The sequence below is a fragment of the Habropoda laboriosa genome, unplaced genomic scaffold (genome assembly GCF_001263275.1).
Source record: "Habropoda laboriosa isolate 0110345459 unplaced genomic scaffold, ASM126327v1 scaffold22, whole genome shotgun sequence".
Classification (NCBI taxonomy): Eukaryota; Metazoa; Arthropoda; class Insecta; order Hymenoptera; family Apidae; genus Habropoda; species Habropoda laboriosa.
In genome coordinates, this window is record NW_017100261.1 from 4,723,296 (window position 1) to 4,744,691 (window position 21,396).

General features: G+C 40.8%; 1 protein-coding gene across 1 annotated transcript in view; it reads left to right on the plus strand.

The window, feature by feature from the left end:
- The window catches only part of LOC108572762, a 53,643-nt gene extending 34,291 nt beyond the window's left edge, over window positions 1–19,352 (plus strand). The window contains exons 2-5 of the mRNA XM_017935045.1: window positions 14,685–14,828; window positions 17,171–17,502; window positions 18,063–18,337; window positions 18,656–19,352. Coding sequence (XP_017790534.1) covers window positions 14,685–14,828; window positions 17,171–17,502; window positions 18,063–18,337; window positions 18,656–19,352 — 1,448 coding nt within the window. The remainder of the gene's footprint in view (window positions 1–14,684; window positions 14,829–17,170; window positions 17,503–18,062; window positions 18,338–18,655) is intronic.
- Window positions 19,353–21,396: the final 2,044 nt, after the last annotated feature.

The following is a 21,396-nucleotide window of genomic DNA, read 5'->3' on the forward strand; positions in this document are numbered from 1 at the left end:
CGATTCAGGTGAATCGCTTCAGGTTTCGCTTTCAAACGGAGGGGAGAGCCGAGAGAGAAGACAAGGGAAAAACGCGTGAGATTAGTCAACGGTGGGGTACTTAGACACCGTTGGCTGGCCAGCCCGGAAGAAACCGAGAGTGGCTCGACAAGAGAGCCGGGACAAGGTCGTAATCCCGAGGAGGTTGGAAAGGAGAGAAAGCATTTAACTGAATCGGTGTGCTTCACCGGGCCTCCGTGTTCTCGAAAGTATCGACGCCGCGCGCGGCTCGATTGCATAAGCAACGATCCTAACCCGAGGCTATGGGCGAGGGATCGATTTAATTTTTAGTCCCAACCTACTTCGTACGGTTTACGAGCGGATTTACGAGGATCGTGAACGTATTCGCGCCAGGGACGCGGCGGTGCAACGATCCCGAAGATAGAAAGTCGAGATACTGCCTACGTTCGCGATATATAATTCGATATTTATTAGAACAAGCCGATCGTGAGCATGATTAACGATCGGCTAGCGGTCGGTCCGCGTCAATGTTACGCGCGGCAGATTGCAAAATTTGTCGCCTGTGCCTGGCTTAGAAAAGCGATAGCCTTTGTTAGAGACACCGTTTCGTTCTTTTCCTCAAATTTTTCGCCGTAGGTTTCTCTACGGTTACATGTTGCAGGGAAGTGTTTAAGGGATTCGGCTAACCTTGACGTTTGAGAAAATTGAATTTTTTCTTTAAAACAACAATATTCGTCCAAAATAGAGCGATGCGGCTGTAGCGCCGCTGTTTTGTAATGAAATTAAACAAAATTAAAAGAAATTAAAATCAATATAATAAAACCGGTCTGAAAATTTTTCGATTGAGTCAGTCACTTTCTTTAAAAAAAATGCCAAAGTTAGGTATATCATTTTCAGGTCTCAAGGGCGCTTTAACCAAAAAGTAATTTTTACTGCACACTTTTTCAGAAAAAGCGTTTAAAATTTAAACATCTTGCGCCCGGAGAAACAGAAATAACCGTATCACTGCAAAGTACCAACTCGAAAGATATTCTATTTTTCCTGAAAATTTCCAGACATGATAAATGATTGCCCTAATAACTCAAAATACCTGTACACATTGTCCAACGCGTAAATCACTCGGGGTGACAATTTGAAGTTCCTATAAGGCGCGAAGCATTCAACCAGCACATCACAAATGCTAGAAATACTATAAAAAAAAGAAAAAAAAACATGTCGTGTCACCGTGGTTTCTTTCGCCCGGATAAAAGGAACCATTGATTGCAATTGGGCCGACGAGAAGATGAAAAACGATCGTATCGATTCAGCTGCAAATTGTCACGCACAGCGTGGTAAATTGTAGCGTTAAATAACCAGGTGTGAACGACCGTGGTGTAGATCGTGTGTCGGATTAGCAAGGATACACACGTGGCGATCGTGTGTCACCCGTTTTGTTCAAGGATATGTTACACTGGTTAACAGGAACTAGCGATGGAACTGATTCCGTCGTTATTTAAACAAAACGTGCAATCACGCGTGAAATGTGAAATATTTGGGCCGTTATTATTGTTCGGTCGATGAACGTGATTTTTAACAGGCAGTTTTGCAGTATTTTTATCAACTCGTAGAATTTTTTAGGTTAGAATTAAAATGCAATATTACTGTGTGAATAAATTTTGATAAATGAAATATTTGGACCATTATTATTTAGTCGACAAACGTGATTTTTAACAGGCTGTTTTGCAGTGTTTTTATGAACTCGTTGAATTTTTGAAATTCGAAATAAAATGCAGCATTACAATATAAATAACTTTGTATTATTTGTAAATAAAAGTATTCGTTTACTTATGCAATTACCATGAAAGTAGTATAAATTAGAATTATTCATTCTCTAAAAGTAAATAATTTCCTTCGAACTTGTGTGCGTAAGAAGGACTTATCAATCGAAACACCCAGTAGTAGAAACTAAATTACCATTAGCTACACCAGCTTTCTCATATTCCTTTCTCTCTCTCTCTCTCGAAAAAAAAAGAAACACTCTAAACGCACTTCCAACAGCTAAATTTCAGCGAATTGAATTTAATATCCAGTAATAGAAAATAAATTGAACGTTTTACTGTACCAGCTTTCTCATACTCTACTCCAAAAAGAAACGCAATTCCGCGAACTAAATCCAGTTGAAAAACGTCAACTCAGAAATCCAAGTAATTCTGGCAAGATCGACGACGTTCATCAGGTACGTATATAGCTGTGGCCGTGGCTCGATACATTGGTCGTGATTGCCAGTGATCGAACACGTCCGACGTCTCGTCGCGAGAGTGGAACGAATAATGGGGGGATTCTGTTGGGGGGAAAAACGGCCGCAGCGAAGTGTTTTCCGTGAAACTATCGCGAGGGTGTCGTTCCCATCGCTAATAGGAACTCGTTTCCACCTTGAACGGTGTCTTCCGTGTGCATAACTGTCGCTAGCCGGTGTGTTACGGTTGAAAAACGAGCCAACTATTTCAGCGGGTGATTATTACGTGGAACTATTCAAGCGGGAGTTTAAAATGACGGAAACCATGGCAGAGATATACGAGTGAGCGGAATCGTTGAATGCAACCGAGATTGCGCGCGTTTAAAACGTTCGCCGGGACCGGCTTGCCTTCGGATTGATTAATTTCCTTTTAATTGCAAATAGATCGTCCTAACGGGGCTAGGCCGGCGCTCGTGAACGGGTATTGCACGCCTGCTCTGCGGCCAATTAAGGGGAGTCGTGGAGGATTTTGTAGAATGACCGGGACGTGGGACGACGAAGAGGCGTTGTTTAGTTTGGTGCAAAAAAAATTTGGGAAAATTGTGTGGGTGAAAGATGATCGAAAATGGGGAAATTGATAAATTGGGATTTGCTCAATTTTGGGAAGTGTACACGTTTTATTGCAAGCCTTCTGGCGGTCAGTTAGGGGAGTCGTAGTCCTTTTGATAAGAAAAAATTTGTGAAAATGGTACATGTGAAATTGATAAAGTGGGTTCTGGTCGATTTTGTAGAACGAACGAAACTTTGTTCCTTTTGATGAAAACGAAATTTGTGAAAATAGTGTAGGTGAAATTAGTAAATTGGGTTTTGGTCAATTTTTGGAAGTGTATGTGATTGAAGGAATGTGATATTTGGTAAGTTGGGGTAAAAGGACTTTGGATTAGAATGTAAGAGCAGTTTGTGTTTTGTAAGTGATAAAAATATATCTGTTCTTATGAAGGAAATTGTTTCAGATGGGAATTGATATTGGGAGAGAATTAAAGTTAGGTGTGAAAAAGTGAAAATTGTCAGGAAAACTTTATTCTTGTTTTACATTGCAAAATCTGATAAGAAAGATAAGTGAATATTGAAAGACACTGTTTTATGAAGATTCTTATAATACAAACTATAAAATACAGTGTTTACTTCAGTAATGATAATATAGTATTTTCTTCAAATTCATTTTATCACATAGTTTCAAATTGAAATCGTATTAACTATAGTGTTGAAAATGAGTAGTTTCATAAGAACTTAAGAACTTTAAAATATGTAATTGAAATTATATGTACAAATATACGTTTAAATGAGGAATTGAATTGGAAGGACAAGTAGAGAATCACAAAGGTTTGGAAAAGGAATGACTTCACGAGAGCAACATCGCTGCATTGCTGCTCTCTTCGAGTCGGCAGAGGAGAAGGCAGCCGCAACAAAAGCGCGTTGTTTCATCTCGCAATCCGAGAAAACTGTTCCTCCGTCATGGTTCGCGAACCAGAAACGAGAAATCGGTTATATACCTGGAGCTGCGCGATACTTTTCCGGCCGAACAGCTGTCATCGAACAGAGTATCTTGAAACGCCCACGCACGGATTGCTGACCACACGTTGCTGCTGCAAAATAATAGAAATAACGCGGTGCAATTTGCGCGTTGGAAACTCGAATGTTTTAGACACTGGATATTCTGAGATACTGCGACGATTAATTCAGGAATTTTATAGAGGTAGGTGTAGATTATATTAGAAGTTCCGTTTGAAATTATAAAATACAGTGATTATTGGTAACAGTATTTTCAGCGATAGGGGAATTAATTTTAGTACTGTACAATTTATAGTTGTTATTTATCAAAGGCAACTAGTATTGCCTGAGAGGTAGTGAGTTGTTTAATCGGTGTGAATGTGGCGAAATAGAGTAGATCTGAGTGATGTAGAAAAAAGGAAAGATTGGCAGGTATATTTCTAACTCTCTTCGTGAGTGAGTAGGTGAGTGAGTGGGTGCGTCAGTCAGTGGGTAAGTGGATGAGAGAGTGAGTGAGTGAGTGAATGAGTGGGTGAGAGAGTGAGTGAGGAGTCTGTGACTGAGAGAGTAAATGAGTGGGTGAGTGAGTGGGGCAGAGAGTGAGAGAGGAGTGAGTGAGTGGGTGAGAGAGTGAGTGAGTGAGGAGTCTCTGACTGAGAGAGTAAATGAGTGGGTGAGTGAGAGAGTGAGTGAGGCAGAGAGTGAGTGAGTGAGTGGATGGGTAAGAGAGTGAGTGAGGAGTAAGTGAGTGGGTGAGAGAGTGAGTGAGTGAGTGAATGAGAGAGTAAATGAGTGGGTGAGTGAGTGGGGCAGAGAGTGAGAGAGGAGTGAGTGAGTGGGGCAGAGAGTGAGACAGGAGTGAGTGAGTGGGTGAGAGAGTGAGTGAGTGAGTGAGGAGTCTCTGACTGAGAGAGTAAATGAGTGGGTGGGTGAGAGAATAAGTGAGTGAGGAGTCAGTGGGTGAGAGAGTGAGTGAATGAGTGGGTGAGAGAGTAAGTGGGTGAGAGGGAGAGAGAGTGAGTGCATGTGTGAATGAGTGGGTGAGAGAGTGAGTGGGTGAGTGAATGAGTGGGTGGGTGAGTGAGTGGATGGGTAAAAGAGTAAGTGAGTGGGTGAGAGAGTGAACGAGTGGGTGGGTGAGTGAATGAGAGAGTGAGTAAGTGGGTGGGTGGATAAGTGAGTGAGTGAGTTTTTCAAGCTTCTCTCTAAGAAAACCTGACGAATGTGCTCAACTATCTAAGATCACTTTAATTTCTAACATTTCCATATACTAGTCTTCCATTATTAAACAACTATCTTACAATTAATCAACAACTACATCTTTCTATTTTACATTCTTTCCGGTTGGTATAAAGTTACGAGGTTAAATACATGCAATTACCAAAGAATCTCATCAACTGTTCATTTACTCTAGAACATAATCGGAAGTGTGATTAAAATACCGCAAAATATACACAATACTTCTTTATTATCGTGATCCTATAATTAATTGCAGTATTGTACAAGATGACAGTACTAAGTTATTTCAAATTTATCCACAAAAACACCGCATTTTCTAAATAAAAAATCTAGAATTTCACACGCTGGCAATATAAATTTCATTCCAAATTACTCGTAAAAACGAAAGCTAACGATCCAAAGAAATATTTCATACAAAACTGACATCATTTTTTCACAATTGAAATATAAAACATAACATACTTGAAAGTCTACCATACTATCCTTCGAATGTCGTAATTGTAACTGCAACACAGTAATGTGATAAAAATCATAATTCCTTTACGACCTGTGCATACGTAAAACACGCCCTCCGTACAAGTAGTATATTCGATGAGCAATACTTTTCGTTGTTTTACGAGTAAACCGTGCTATTCTTTTTTTCTCTTACCTCTCAACGAGCAAGTATACCCGCTCTGGGCATTGTTTACATAACTACACATGCTAATAATTTTCTAAAACGGGAACATGTTCGCGTGAAACCCATGTTAGAAAGCGCACCGGTAGAAGCAACTGTAAATGTCAACAATACCTGACGGCTTCTTAAGTAGAAAGTAAATTAAAATCGATATTTCGAATTTCATCATTTAACCCAGCTAAACCGACAATTTTATTGAAACAAAATCTCGCGATTCACTCTTTACCGTTCGCCGATTAACGGATAACAGGAAGTAATAGAAGTTTCTACTTTGGAAAGTGGGGCACTGCTTTTAGAATGTTTTCTACATTCGGCTGACCATGCTGCTGTCTTATTTTCCCAGGAAAATTTTTCGTTATTTCCAGACGTAACAAAAAGGTTGTAGCAACGACGTTGATTGCTCTAATTTATTCGCGACTATTTCGCCAATTTACCCAAATTATCGTAGGTTGCATATTTGTATTTATTAGGGCTTGAAATCAACGATTTTCAATCTCTGCGAAATTGTTTGTTCCACCGTTGCTCAATCCTAAAGCAAACAGAGGAAAAACTGAAATAAAAGCGTTGCAATAAGCAGTGCAACTTGTGTTACTGTAATAATTTATAATTTGTTTCCATTTCACCTGAACTTTGGAATATAGTTATTTGCAACTGCTTGCTACGACTGCAATGCTGAAAATTAATTGCGGACAATAATTAGGAAACGTTATGAGGTTCTCTTTGAAAGTTTGCATAACTGTAATACATTTTCAATTAGATGATCACAGGTAAAAAATAAAAAAAACAAACTGCAATTTAATTCACTTAATGATCAAGAAGAACCAAATTCTGATAATTAAAGTTTGCATAAATACACTGACAATCACAACATAAAAAAACTGCAATCTAATTTACCCGAAGACCAAGAAAAAGTAAATTCTGATAAAAAAAATCTGCAATCCAATTCACATGTGTGAATTTCCAAGTTTACAGCAATAAAAAGTGCAAACCTAAGGATCCAGAAAAAATAACAAATTACATGATCACAGCGTGAAAAGATTGCAACCGAATTTAGCGAATTTCCCAAAGTTTGCAGCAATAAAAACTGCAAACCAGAGGATCCAGATAAAACAAGAAATTCCGACAGATTCTAAGGTTATCCGCGTAATAAAATTCCAACAAATTCCGTTTAATTTGCATAAAGAATTCCCATCGAGCGGAGTACAATCGTGAAATATGCAACGAATGCACTTAATACGTCCAGATTGGCCGGATAGCGAATGCATTGTGGTGGAAGAGAAGAAAAGAAAAAATTGCATTGTTATGACACGATGCTGTTAAAAGGAACCGTCAATCTTGATGGCTCGATGAGCAGATACACGGTTGAACGCGTTAATAGCGCGTCTTCCTAGAACACGCGGATCCGCGTCAACTTCCTACTCTCACAGGGCAGTATCGTGAAAAAATAAATTACCTTTCACGGCGGCGATGTTACGTGCAACGTGTCTCATTTGAGTCACAAACCGTGTGTTTGGGAACGAGGAGAGCGATCTTACAATACCGTTTCAATTCTCTCTCCCGTTCGCCTGGAATAGAGTGTTGCACTCTGGAAAGTGCAGTCACGGAAGCTTCCTTCTGTCTGTATAGTGTAATACGTTTATCAGATACTCGGGGCCTTGGGAACACCATGAAAGTGTTTCTTTTGCAAAAAAAAAAAAAAAAAACAAGAGAACCCACAGGCGGGAAAGTTCTCTAACCGTGTGTAAGGAGATTATGCTAATCTCTCGTTTTTTATTTTTTGCTCCTTTCTTTGGCAAGATGTAGCAATTAAAAGTAGATTATTGTTCGAACAGGTATAGGAGGTTTTAGCTATGACATTTTAATATTTCTGTGAGAAGTAGAAGTGTATTGTGGTTTTTGTGTAGTTAAGCGTGATTGTTTGTAACAGTTTTTGCGGATATCTGCTTGGTGTATTTTGTATTTAGGGAAGTTTTATGTACAGAGGAAGTCTCTGGGGCAGTCCATTTTGAAATTTAGCCCGACAGCACTGATTATCTTATGTGTATTTTGAGTTTGGAAATGCGTGTGTGCTTTGCTGTTTTAGGGTGTTATTGTTGTTAAATATGTGAGTGTCAGTTTTTTTCATTTTAAAGGCATATTAAGTAAATTCTCGTGGTTGGACTTTTCATATTGTCTAGTATCCCAGTATCATTATATTGTTACATACGTGGTGACACTTATTTGGGACACCCTGTATATAGCACATTACAATGGCGTTTTATCATAAATTAAACGACGCAGGTTACAAAATCGAGAAAATCAATTTTTCGTAGAATTCTAAAATTTCGCGGTGACAGTTATTTGGGACACCCTGTATAATATGTAGGCACACTACAAAGCCGTTTTATCACAAATTAAACGATTGCAGTTTGCAAGATCGAAAGAAAAGAATTTTTCATAAAATTCCAAAAAAATTCTAAAATTTCGTGGCGACACTTGTTCGAGACACCCTGTACGTAGCACATTACAAAGCCATTCCACCACGAGTTAAACGACAAGTAGCACCAGCCATCTCTGAAAAGCCGATGCGCCGCTTAATGGTAAGCTAAAAATACTCGGAGAGAAAAGTTGGTTAAAAAATAAAAGTCCGGCAAAAATGAGGGAGGCAACTCTTGGTTTCTTCGTGCGGCCTACTAACGTTGCCCGCGCCGAGAAATTGCACGGTCCCGCTTGGTCCATTTGCAAAATCCCATTAATCCCGAATGATCACGGGTGCAGGTAACGAGTAGCGCGGCAAACGGCCGCGTAACACCGGAGAAAAAGTATCGTGATCACGGGAGAGAGAGAGAGGTGGCAATTTGCCCCGTGTGTTGATCGTTATTTATCGGTCGATCCTCCGCTCCGCTCTCGGTGAGGGAGCCGTGGCGGGAGGGGGGAAGAGGAGGACGGGCATTTGCATCGGAAAATCGACGAAAAGAGGAGAGGACCGAAGGCCAGAAGGCTTGCGCAACGGTGCATTGAAACGGTGGTCAGGGATCGGTCATCCAGGCTCTGGCACGTTTTGACACCTACCATTTACATTTCATCACGTCCGTGGAAATTTAGCACGCGGCCCACGGGGGGAAATGGGCCCGAAGACAAATTGAACGCGTCAGAACCACGGACGGAATATGGACCATGGCTGACGCGGCCGGAGTGAAATCTCGCGTTGGGTAATTTGTGGATAAAGTTGGGCCGGGGATGAGACGAGCTGCGGAGTAAGTGGAGAGGTTTGTTGCTCGTTTTCGAATCGGAGGAACTTCTTGGATGAATGAGGGTGTTGTTACCCTTCAGGAAGTTACAATTTCAGGATTATGGATGATGTACAATTAGTTTATGTTTTTAGTCAATTTTAGGGACTGAGGTGGATTTTGGGAATGTGAATTGTAATGAGATTGAAAGGATTTTTGTGAAAGGGAATTTGAAGGATTAAAAAGGATTTTATTGTAGCTTGAGAGTGTTGAGATAATTCTTTTTCTCTGATTAGGTGATTCGAATGAAAGAGAAGAATTCTGAAATAATTTATTTAACCCGTTAAATGTGTAAGGCGAGTTGGCCAATACCTAGAACACAGTAATTTATTTATCGAGGGATTATTCATTTTTAATTGTAAATATAAGTACTGTTATGCTTGTATTGAACGTAAAATACTTCACATTTGCAAGAAGGAAGAGGAAGTAATTGGTTGTAATTCTTACTCGTTTTCAAATTTCTGTTGGAAAATTGAGCACAGTTAACAGGTTAAACAGTTAGGCAAATTTATGTCTTAGGCTTCCAAGATTGGGCACACAAAATTGCTTTAAAATTTTGAGCAAAATTTCAAATAAATTTCTGCTAAAGAAAAATTCCTCGATTCCATATTTTCGTCGATCTATCGCCACCTCTGGTCCCTTTAAATTTCACTTTCGATCGGTGACCCAATCTCGAAGAATCTGCAACAACATCGCCTCATTTGCCAGCTAAATTCATTTGCTTCCAAAGTAGCATCAATTATGTCCCGACACACACACAACGAAGCGGCGTGTTCAAACACTACACACGCGATCGTAGGACAGAGAAAAATAGTGGCGAGAAGAGAAAAAGAGAGCAGCGGTTACGCAACGAGAAAGTCTCGTCGAGCTGGAATTCATTCTTACTTCCAGCTTGCCCTGACCTCCGAGATAATGAGAGTGATCTGAATAATCTGGATCGGTATGTATTTGGCAACGGGTCTTAATGAGTATCGGTATAAGCCGGATTTCTTTTTCATTTCTCGCAACGAACGATTAGCATACGACTTCGTTCCTCCTTGCGTAATTCTGGACAACGTAATTGGTTACTTCGTATACCCACACTGTGTACACGCGTGTGAGAGTACATATACGTGCAAAAGGTTAAGTGATATAATCAAGCCGAGGTGAAATTACGCGAACATTGTTCGTCGTTATTGCGTTGGATTGAGAGAAAAGAAAGCGTGGAGTTTTTAACGAGATTAGATGGTCGGAGCTAATCGATGCCCTTAATCGATATTGGTAGCTAATGGGAATGACTGATATTTGGGACATTGGTTTCAGGCAATTTTACGTAAAGTACGTACGGTGTGTGGTAACAGGTCGTTTAAAAATTGTACAGCTATTGCATATACTCGTATGTGTGTAACGTTTGCGTAGGTTGGTTCGTTGCAAAATTAATTACAATTTAATAACGTGTAACGACGATGTGCTTTCTCTGTGGAGCTGATATTGTAAGAGTGATTTAAATGTGGAAATAGTTTTTGTTTTTATAACAATTTTTTAAATGTTTGAATTCGTTGAAATGTTGTAAAGTGTTTGAATTCAGACGATTATTTAATTTCTATGAGAATTTTAACTAATATATCGTAGAGACAAATGGATTTTTGAGAAACAAGGTGATTCTGTTAAATAGACTAATTTTTTAAATTTCTGTTATTTTGGAAAGATTAATTGCTAAAGAAATATTAATTTTTAAATTGAACCAATCGTTAGAATGAATAAATTTTTTCCCTGCTTTGGATCATTGAAAATTTTTAATATTTAATTTTTAGTTTAATTTCCATTTCAAAATTCTGATCAACAAAAAATTTGAACGACCTTAGCAAACACTCGAAATCAATTTCTTCTAAAAAAATGCTGAAATTTCTAAATTGAACCAAGTTATCAACTCTTGATATTCGAAAAACACAAATTGATCTCAGTATAAAAATTCAAATATTCACAAATCTAGTTCCGAAGAACCGGTTAAAATAAAAAAAAAAGCACCAATTTCAACGTAAAATCGTCATAAACAAAAATACGAAACTCGGATAATTTGCAATTGTTCGCAAAAATCTTGTTCCCCGTTAAAAGGAAAAAGTCTCGAATTTCAATATGGAGGAACGAAAGAAGCCTTGTAAATTATGCGCACGTGCTAGCGATTAATGCTTCAGGATCTCCCGTTTCCATAATCTCGGGGCCGAATTTCCATACAACCGTATTTCCTTTCTTCGACACCCAACCTCGGATTCGTGAACCGAGGGTGCACAGAAACTGAGAGAAAAAGATAAATAAAAGAAGTCCTCCGTTGGTCCATGAGCCGAAACGCCATAAAAAGGGCCACGACTCCTGGACTGCATTGTTCACGACATTCACGGGACACAGGTTAATCGAATATTAATGGCGGAACAGTACCAGCCTAGCCGTAATAGAATGAACTCCAACGGCGATGCATTAATGTATATCATCGTACGAGGCTCTTCGCTTATCTGGATACATCGTATGTGAATAACGGGTCGCGGCGTGAACTGTCTCGAATACTTACTAGCTCTACGACTGCGCACGGTGTTGGATTCGAAGCGCTGTAAATCAATTTAAACCTACCTATAATGAATAGTCGAGCAAAAATTTTTAAAACTTGGAAGCACTTCATTTTTTTTAATTATTTTGAAATATTTCACAAATTTTAATTGTTACTAAAATTAATACATTAACGCATTAGCGTCGATGGCGCACGTATACGCCATTTTGGTTTCTGACTTAACCTCAAAATCTTAGAAAACGCTACAAACGCTTCAATTTCTCTTCAGAAATGCTGTGACAAATGTTTCGCGAATTAAAACAGTTGCACACGATTTACAGAAAATATGAATTATTTAAAAAGTTGTAGTAGTTTTTTCCAATGTAACGCGATTGAAAGAAAAGACGCGAAATCGTGTCAGGCGCGGTTCCAAACGCCTCGACGCCAGTGCGTTAATATTTGAAAGATTTTTAAAAAATTAAAAGTGTTGATTTAGGCTCGTTACAATTAAACGGCGCAGGAGAAAAGCTATCCTCCTATCCTCCATTTTATTTTCTCTAGAAGCAGATGGTGCTCAAATTTGATCACTTAAAAAAAAGAAACAAATCTTCGCCAAATTTATTCGACGTAACTCCTACCTACATGTGCTTCTTCTTTATTTTCGCAAATGAAAATAACACGCGACTGTAAAAGCGTTTATTGCGACACGAGGCTCTCGGGCCAATATAATCGGAACGACGAACGACATCGAAATTCGTTTGGACGGGAACGTAAGGAGGTAATTAGAGGTACGTGACGAAATTTATTACACGCCGTTAAGTCTCGAGCAGAGCCTCTGTCTTTTGGGGGTGGGGAACGAGATTGTAATTTAATCTATCGTGGCAGCTGAGGTTGATCAACGATAAATTCAGCGTTGCTTATAAAACCGGACGTGCTGTATCGACGATAAAACCAACCCACGTTAGTACATTCGTGGAAAGGACGTTTCCCGGAAAGGACGGGACAATCATTGGAACTCGCGCATTAGTACTAGCTGTAAATCAATTCAAGATGGCGGAAATACGATGTAAACCGCTTGCAAATCGATTCAGCGATTTATACGCCCCCATTGTACGTGAAGTCGGGACAACCGGCGGATGTTTTTACATTTGGCTATAAATTACCGGAAGAATCGCGCGCATGCTCTGCAAATCGTCGATAAATTATTAATTTCAGCCAGAAATCTTGCAGAGCCGCGGCGGATCGTTGATTTTTCGATGTTCGCCGCTTTGTATACCTCTGTATCACGTGACATCGGGACATTAATCGATCATCAACCGAAACATGGAGAACTGTACCGGATGAAAGCTGACGGGATAGGATGATCGTACGTGTTAGTTCTGTTTCGAGTGTACTTGCAGGAAATCTTGTTAATCTGATTGTTTTCTGGTTCGATTTCGTTGAAATTACATTGTTTTAGTAATTTTTTAGGTTAGGTGTAACTTTGGTAAATATTGTTTATCGTATTTACGTTAGGTTGTTCGTTTTTTCTTCGATGGTATAACGTTTCGATTCAATTGTAGATTTTAATTTAACCCTTTATAACGCCGTGTGTCTTAGAAGTGACTATTTTATGTTAAATGACTGTAATAAATTTACTATACTTTAAATAATATAAGTATGCAGCTTTTTATCGGGGGAGAAATGGGGACTGGGTAGGGTACCTCGTCGGTAGCTTTCCAAGTCAAGGTGCGTTCCCTCGCGTCTAACGTTAAGATGGGTGACCGCCAACGGTTAGAAGAAAAAAATTATATTTAAGGGGGGTTTAAATAAACATTGATATGTGTAATATAATAATAATGTAATGTAAATAATTTGTACATAAATAAATACTATAATATCATACGAGTCATTTTCTTACATTATAAAACTTATTAGCAGAGACTTCTTAGGAAATGCGAACGTATTTAAGAACAGATTACTAAATCACACACATACACTGAAAGCAGCAAAATGAAATCTCCAGACTTGAAAACTACGTCGAAAAATGTTGATCAATAGCTCTGCCAAGGTATCACATCGATGGATACAGAGCATGAGCCTGTCAGTGTTGCGTGGTACTTTAAATTACCTTCATGAAAGCGAGTCTTAAGATCTCGTTAACCAAGCTCGTAAACGTACCTGTTCATTTCCTCGTTTACGTCGTACACCGTCCTAATAAAGTGGGTCGAATTGACATTGTCAGCCCGCAAAAAGTTATTAGTCGCCGGTTCGCGTTTACTTTAATACCGATGGCGTGAACGTGAGTTTATGAAAGGCCGGTTTTTCATCTGCGATCTGGAACGGTTGTTTCCACGGCGCGCAACGGTAACGTTTGTCACGTTCGTTTTAGAATGACCCGTGTGAACGTGGTAACGAACCGCCTGCCGTTGCTCGACAAAACGAGCGCTGGAACGACGTTGCACCGGGCCTGACACAGATGCCACTGCTTGCGTGTCCTTCCACGAGAAAGCGAAAATTACTGGGCCAGCCGAACGGGACAACTGGGTCCCCTGCGGTCGATACCATATTAGCTTTTACGTAAACGCTTTGTTTACAAAATTTAGTAAACGCAAGTCACCCCCGCGCAACGCTGTTAACTCACGTAATTCAGTTTCGCAGCGCGCCAAATTTGAAATTCGATCATCCGTACGGAGTCCCTTCAATCGCCAACTTTAAGAAATCACTTGTGAACACTTTGTCCACGAAATATAGTAAACGCAGGTGACCCTCTTATGCAATTCAGTTTTGCTCTAATTTGATTACAAAATTGAAAGGAAATTAGACGACCAACGACCAGTACTTTTTTTCGCAGCGCGCCAAATTTGAAATTCAATAATCCTCAATCCACTTGAATCGTCAAGAAACCTAATTTATTAATATAAAAATTCTCAACTAACAGAGTGGAATTATTTATTTTCAACATAGGTAACAATGACCCATTTTTCTAATCGATGAAAGTCGTAATTAATTTTTAAAAAAGAATACAAACGAATACGTTTAAATTAAATACTGAAGTGGCTCGTGCGAGCAACTTCAACAGATCCCAAATAAATAATTATAATCTAGCATATTCACCTGTTTTCGGGAACACCCTGTATATCGAAGCAACTGTTATAATTTCGCGTGACATCGAAATAAACCACGCGATGAAAACCAGATATTTTCACGAAGGAATATCTTTTTACTTTACAGGCTGGTTCTCCGTTGTCTCGAGCAACAGTGGTACCGGAAGTGCCAGGGTGTATCGAAGAGTAGGAGCGTTGGTTCGAGCCGGTGTTCCTGCCTTTCTGCTCGCTAAACCCCTGAGAGCTTACACGCTGACACACTCCAAGATGGGTGAGTTTTGGTTACCTTTCGATCCGTCTGTACAGTTACCTTTGTAAATGACACATAATTGCACGTTTTACAAAGGAACGGTCTCCATTCGTTCGCTCGTTAACATTGTCACGTGGTTAGAAGGAACGACGTGTAAGAACCGTCACGACATGAATACGCGATAATAAAATACAGTGGTTTGTTATAACGTGCGTTGGTAATTGTTGGCTGTTTGCAATATTGTGGGCGTTTTAAATACGACGTTCGCGTACGCAATTTTCCAGGCTCTTAGTGAAAACGAGTGCGTTAATCAGCATGCACCGGTTACTTATAACATTCTTCTTATACCGTCTCGAATGATCCGGTTGTTTCGTTAATTCTAATTTGCAGTTGTTGCGTCATTACGAAGAAAGACGTGGAAGTTTCTTGTTCAGGATTTAAATAGGCGCTTTTAACGCGACATAGCGGTACATATCACGGGAAATTTATGGGAAAATTTATGCTCTCGATATGTCTTACACTTTCGTTTGCTCGTAAGAAAATGGAAAGAGTTAATGGTGTTTCTTGTTAGATGTAAAATTAGTTATTTGACTATTCGTTTTTAAACCTAATCTGTATCTTGAAAAATTTGGAAAAAATATATCGTCACTCCAATGGCAATTCTCCATTAATGTAAAATCACCTTTGCGCTGATTTTATAATAAAAATGGTACAGTTAATGGATAAAATCAGTGCAAAGGTGTAATTAATTGACAAAGTGATTTCCTTCTCTCCTGAAAATTTAAGTTTCAATTTCAAAAAATAATTTAAGTATGTAATATTGTTGAAATTTCAAAAAATGAAATTTTTAATTTAAAAAATACAAATTCTCACCCTATGTATTATTAACTCTTATGTCAATAACCAGGTACCCTTTCGCACATTTTCTCACTTAAAACATTTGATCTTCCCGGTAAAAGATTTGAATATCAAATTCAAGTTTAGAACCTTCTTATCAGAATCCTACTAAAATTGGACGATAAGGTAGACAGCTGTGATTACCGACATAAAAGACTACCCCAAAAACGAAGTTTCCGAAAATAAACCTATCATCCCCCCCAATTCCAAACTTATCTTCCCCCAGAAAATTACATCTCCCAGAGACATATCGCAAAATCTAAACAAAATCGTCCCCACTTACTTGGCAAAATCACGGCAACGTGTCCTTTCGCCTGACTCCGTCATCGCGAACGCAGAACACGCTTCCTCTAAACGAATCCTTCCGCAAAAAACGGGTGGCGGTCTTCGACACGACTCTAGGAACGTGAAACCTTGTCGAAGTGAAGATTGTCGCTAGCAAGTCTCTCCCCTCGTCTAGGACGTGACAATGCATCGAGGACCGGTGCGTGCACGAGCACACACGCACGGAACGCATACGTGTCGCGTGCGCTCACGCACGGAACCGCGGGACGGATTATTCCCTTGGGTGCAGCGACTGGCCGTGACACGAATGTCAATGTGTCTGTTAATGCGACTGGCTGACGCGGTTATTCGTGCGTTTAAACGTAGGCGAGGGGCACGTAACGTAATAGGCACGCGGGGCCGGTGAAAGCCGCTGGGGTTCTTACGATACGCACGGCCGTCAAGCCATTATGCAGCATAACGATTATGGTCGCGCGCGCTCTACCAAAGGGGGCTTTCTATGGTTTAGTCCTCTCCATCTTCGAACAGCATCTCGCGATATTCCGCGTTCAAGTCACGCGAAATCACACGCTTCTCCTTTCGCGTTAGAGTCGGTTGAGGTGTAAAAGAGCAAAGAGTAGAACACATTCGGCGAGTAAACGGTTTATGGTGGATATGTAGTTGGATACGTAGCTTTGGAGATGGTAATTGTGAGCTTGTTAGAGAAAGTTTCCTTCGATTTTTAGAGTTTTTATCGCCTCGAGTCTGATACGATTGTGTGTTCGGGTAAGGTGTAGAAGATAAGGAGTATGTTTGAATTAGTCGGTATTTGGGAATAACGAATGTGTAAAAAGTCGAATTTTAGTAATATTCGTTGAGAGGAGAAATTTATTTGTCTATTTTGTTTGGAAACTTTGAATAACGAATGAATTCGATTAATTCGAAATAAATCGAATTTATTCGTTATCTGTTTTTAATGAAAATGTATTTCTTACTCGTTATTCGAATAAGACTTGATTCTGCACTCTCTACAGAACGAATCCTCTCCCCGATGATATTTTCGTTTTTTCCCCACGCGTTACAGCTGTTATTACACAGGAGAAATAGCGATATCCGGTCAGACCCTACTTTTCTCTAAAGCAGTTTTTCAAATGCTTCAACGTTATAGACGTTTCAGAGCGAAACAACGATTTCCGTTTCAGAGAACGGTAATCTGAGGGCTCACTACACGAAAACGACGGTGCGTGCCGGGGAAGTTCTACGACTGGCCGCGGTTTTCCAGGACACGCGGAGAGCACCGGTCTCGAGCGGCATTTCCGGTGTCGTTAGCGGCGTCCCGGAAGGCAAGAGTTCAAGGTCGTCGGAACGAGATCAGTACGCGCAGTGCTTGGATTCTCACGGGCACGAACTGTTCGCGCCGCTTTCAGCCAGAGGAGAATTCTACGCCACCTGCCAGAGTGGAAGCCTCGATACCGGAAGTGACGCTGTGCTCTACAGGGTTCATCAGCTTGCCAGAAGAGACCTTCCTCTGAGGGTGAGTTTTTTCACATACTTTTCCTATAAACGATCAATCCTTTCAATACATTTCCTTGAAAAAATGTCTGCCGTTTCGGTTTCAACCCCTCAACGCTCACATTTTTCTCAACTTAATGCGCCAGAAATGAGCAATTTTATCTCTTTTCAAATTATTTTCTGGACGCATAGAAACGAATTTCCTAATTTCTTTATAACTATCAATATAATGCTGCGACTTACATTTTTGCCATAATCGAAAGGATAACGCAGAAAGTAATTAAACGAAATTGCACTTACTGATCGATTCGCTGTGCTTGAGCGTTAAGTGGTTAACTTGCACAATGAATTATCAGGTGTAGAAATGAATTCTTTCCGACTGGATTCGCATAATAGATTCAAAGCCACTGGTGTTTCAAGCTGGCAGAAAAATGGCAATAGATCATCAGTAGTAATGTAAATTATTTCGACGATCGGTCTGTTTTCAGTCTTTTCAAATAAATTCATTTCTACACCTGATATTTCACTAATAATAATACACTAATAATAATCATCGAGCTTGTAAATTCGTGTGGTGAACAGGTACGACTGGTTGCTGGACCTTTACCAATACCATTGCCACGAGATTACAGTGGTTTGATGCAATTGGAAGGTGCGACAAGGGGTCCTATAGTGTTAGGCTGCGCGGTACCTCTAATGCCTGAGAGGCCTTTACCAAATTCCACGGTCCCGGAACTCCTCGAGCTGGTTGCCACAGGACCAACGGCGCCTCGAGTCAAGAGGGCGCGGTTGGGGTGTCCTTCTGAAGCACGGTTGCTAGCGTCGCCAAAGATGCAGCGATTACTTTCAGCATGCAGGTAAGAAACGATCTGATCTCGAAGAATGAGAGATTGCATGTTACTCAAATTCGCATATTTAATATTCACCTCTTCCCTTATTTCCAAAATACACTTCTTCCTTCTGTACAATGTCTTTTCTGTAATATTAGGTCATCCCAGAAATTCGTACCAAAAGCAAAAAACATTTTAGTAAAAATCCAAGGAAATTCTATTCTAAATTGAAAATGGAAAAAATTTCTTTTTACCAAACGTTTGTCAGAAACGTACGGAATGGCCTAATAAAAGTATTGAAAAATCCGAGCTCTAACGAACCCCGTATTCCGGCTCGAATTCCAGGAGAGCTTTAGACCAGAGGGCAACAGAACCACGCGTGGCGCCTCCGAAACCGCCCAGTAGCGGTGGTCAGTTGAAGGAGCTCCACCTGAAGGAGATCAAGTCCAAGCCGGAGGCGAAACCGATCCTTCAGAGTCTGAAAGAGGGCCTGGAGCACATCAAGCGGACGACCATCAGAGATCGCAGCAACAGTCGAGCGAGTAGCAACAACCACAGCTTCCTCGACAGGATCTCGAGGATAGCACAGGGTGGCAGAAGCAGGAATCCAGCGAAGAAGTCTGCCTCGTTCACGTTCGCGGTTCGCCCAGAAATTGGCATGAGGTCAGAGAGATACGCCAGTTTGGAGTCGGAGACCAATCTGTTGCAGGCCTCGCCTTCCTCGAGGCAGCAGGTCCAACGATCGATTTCCACCAGCGTGTTGGAGGTTCAGTCGCAGCACGATCTCGATCCGCCCTATTCCAAGGTCAGAGACAGCCTAACGCCGCTGCCGCCGACTCCTCCGTCCAGGACGGAGGAGATCTACGCCGAGATCTGCGAACCGACGAACGCGAGCACTCCGGAGGAGAAACCTCCACCTGGAGGGAAGAACGGGACCAGAGAGAAGGACAGGGGTTACGTGAAACTCGCGCTGTCGCAGTCCGAGATTTCCGACGTGAACGCTGGCGAGGAGGAGGAGGGAATTTACAACACCGTCTGCTGATCGTGAATTCGCGAAGGAGGAGAAACGGATCGTCGAGTGTCTCGCGTTCTCAGGTGAATGAAGAAGGCTTCGAAATAATTTCGGTGACCGCTTGCGTCGAATCGAGGAGAGAATTGTTTTATGGAGATGGTTCGGATCGTTGTGTTTGTATATATGGAACATTGAACGACGTTGAAAAGGAGGATGGACAGTGGACGGTAGGTATGAATATCCAAAGATTGATGGAATATCTGTTTTCCTCGTGTCTTTCGTGTGTTGTTAGAAACGAACCTGTGTCTTTTTTAATTTTCAACTATTGTTGAATTCGTCGTATTTAATCGTGTTTTATGATCTTACTTAAGTCGATCTTCCAAGCGAAGGCTAGATCTTGAATTGTGGATGGAGGAGTATTTGAACGAAATTTTTGGTGATTTTCTGAATCGAGGAAATTTTTGAGTGAAAACTGTAGACGGTTATATTTGTAATTGGAAATATTGTATAAAGTGGCTGAAAAATGAAGAATAGACAAGTGAAGCGAAGAAATTTGAAAAAACTCCGTTAAAACGTACTTTTTATACAGTGTTCTCAACTTAAGAGTTTATCCAAAAACAGCAGAAAAGCTGTTGCTCTGCGAAGAAAAGGGCGTGCCTACACGTTTCTCTTCGAAATCAACGGGCAAACTAGAGAAAGAAGAATACTTTCTTCTCAACGCAATATGTAACCCGTTCACGTGAAATACAGCTTTTTAAAGCGATCATCAACTCCTAAACTCGACGAGAACCCCCTGTGCGCCTCGTAAACGTCAACCACCAACGATGATCATTAAACCGCTTAGAAGTTTTTATTCAGACACGCCTGAGGCGAGCCGAGGAAATCGCGAAACCACCCAGCTCGCTCGAATTATCGAGCGATATCCCGAGGAATATCCACCCGAAACTTCTACGTACCGTCTCTCCATTCTCCATTCTGATCGATTCACGAACGACGTCCTAATTGTATCCCACCAGGTTGAATCACGATCCGTAAACGAAGCGTCGCGAACGTTTACACGTTCGGCGAGTTCAATGCTTGTCAAGAGATTCATTAAGACGACGGACATTAAGCATGGGCACGCATACACACGCGTGTATTCAGAGAATCGCGCGCTGGGTAGTTCATTGATGAGGATAACGTGCGACTTCCTGGGTTCGACTGTAGAAAACCGTTGGGGCAGAAACGGCGCGGCGCGGAGCACCGACGGAATTTACAACGCCATTTGCCGAAGAAATTATCCTCCCGTCGTCTTTTTCTCTCGTTTCCTCGTGGCGTGGCGAGAGCGGCGGCGTCCTCCACGGGGAACCGGGCGGAAGATTTACAAGGCTGTTGACCGGGGAAAATGATCGCGTAATTGCGGTCCCGTGCGTGCGCGCGCGGCGGATGTAGCGGGCCTCGGACGGGGGACGCAACGCGACTTCCGGTACATCGGGAATCTGTGCTTGTTGCCCGACCGATATTATTAGACAAGACCGATGACCCGCATTCGAGATTCTACGCGGTTTTAACCCTCCCGGTGCAAGATGATGTGAGAGAGTATGTGGGGATGAAGGTTTCGACGTTTTTAACTCTTTTGTTGCTCGTTGAAGTAAGAGAACACGGGGACGAATTTTTTGTGATTTATTCTTTGCACGTATTCATCTGAGATAATTGTTTTAAGCCTTTCGGCGCTCGTTGAAACAAGAGAATATGGGGACGAATGTTTTGTGATTTACTTTTTGCTCGGTTTTGTTGCAAATAGATCGTTAAGGTTTAACGCTTTCAATGCTGGCTAACATAGGAAAGTGTGGTAAAAATTCTTCCTTTCCATAGTTTTGAGTCTGATTTTCTTTTTTTTAAATATTATCATTATTTTTCACTAAATTTTACTAAATTTTTGATACTCGAGACAGAACGATCAGTGTTATATTCCATTTTTCGCTTTTCTTTCTCTGTTTCAGTGAAAGTATCTCGTACACCGCCTAAAACTGCAGAGAAAATGTTACAATATCCATAGAATATAAATTTATGCATTTTTGATCGGTGAATTTGA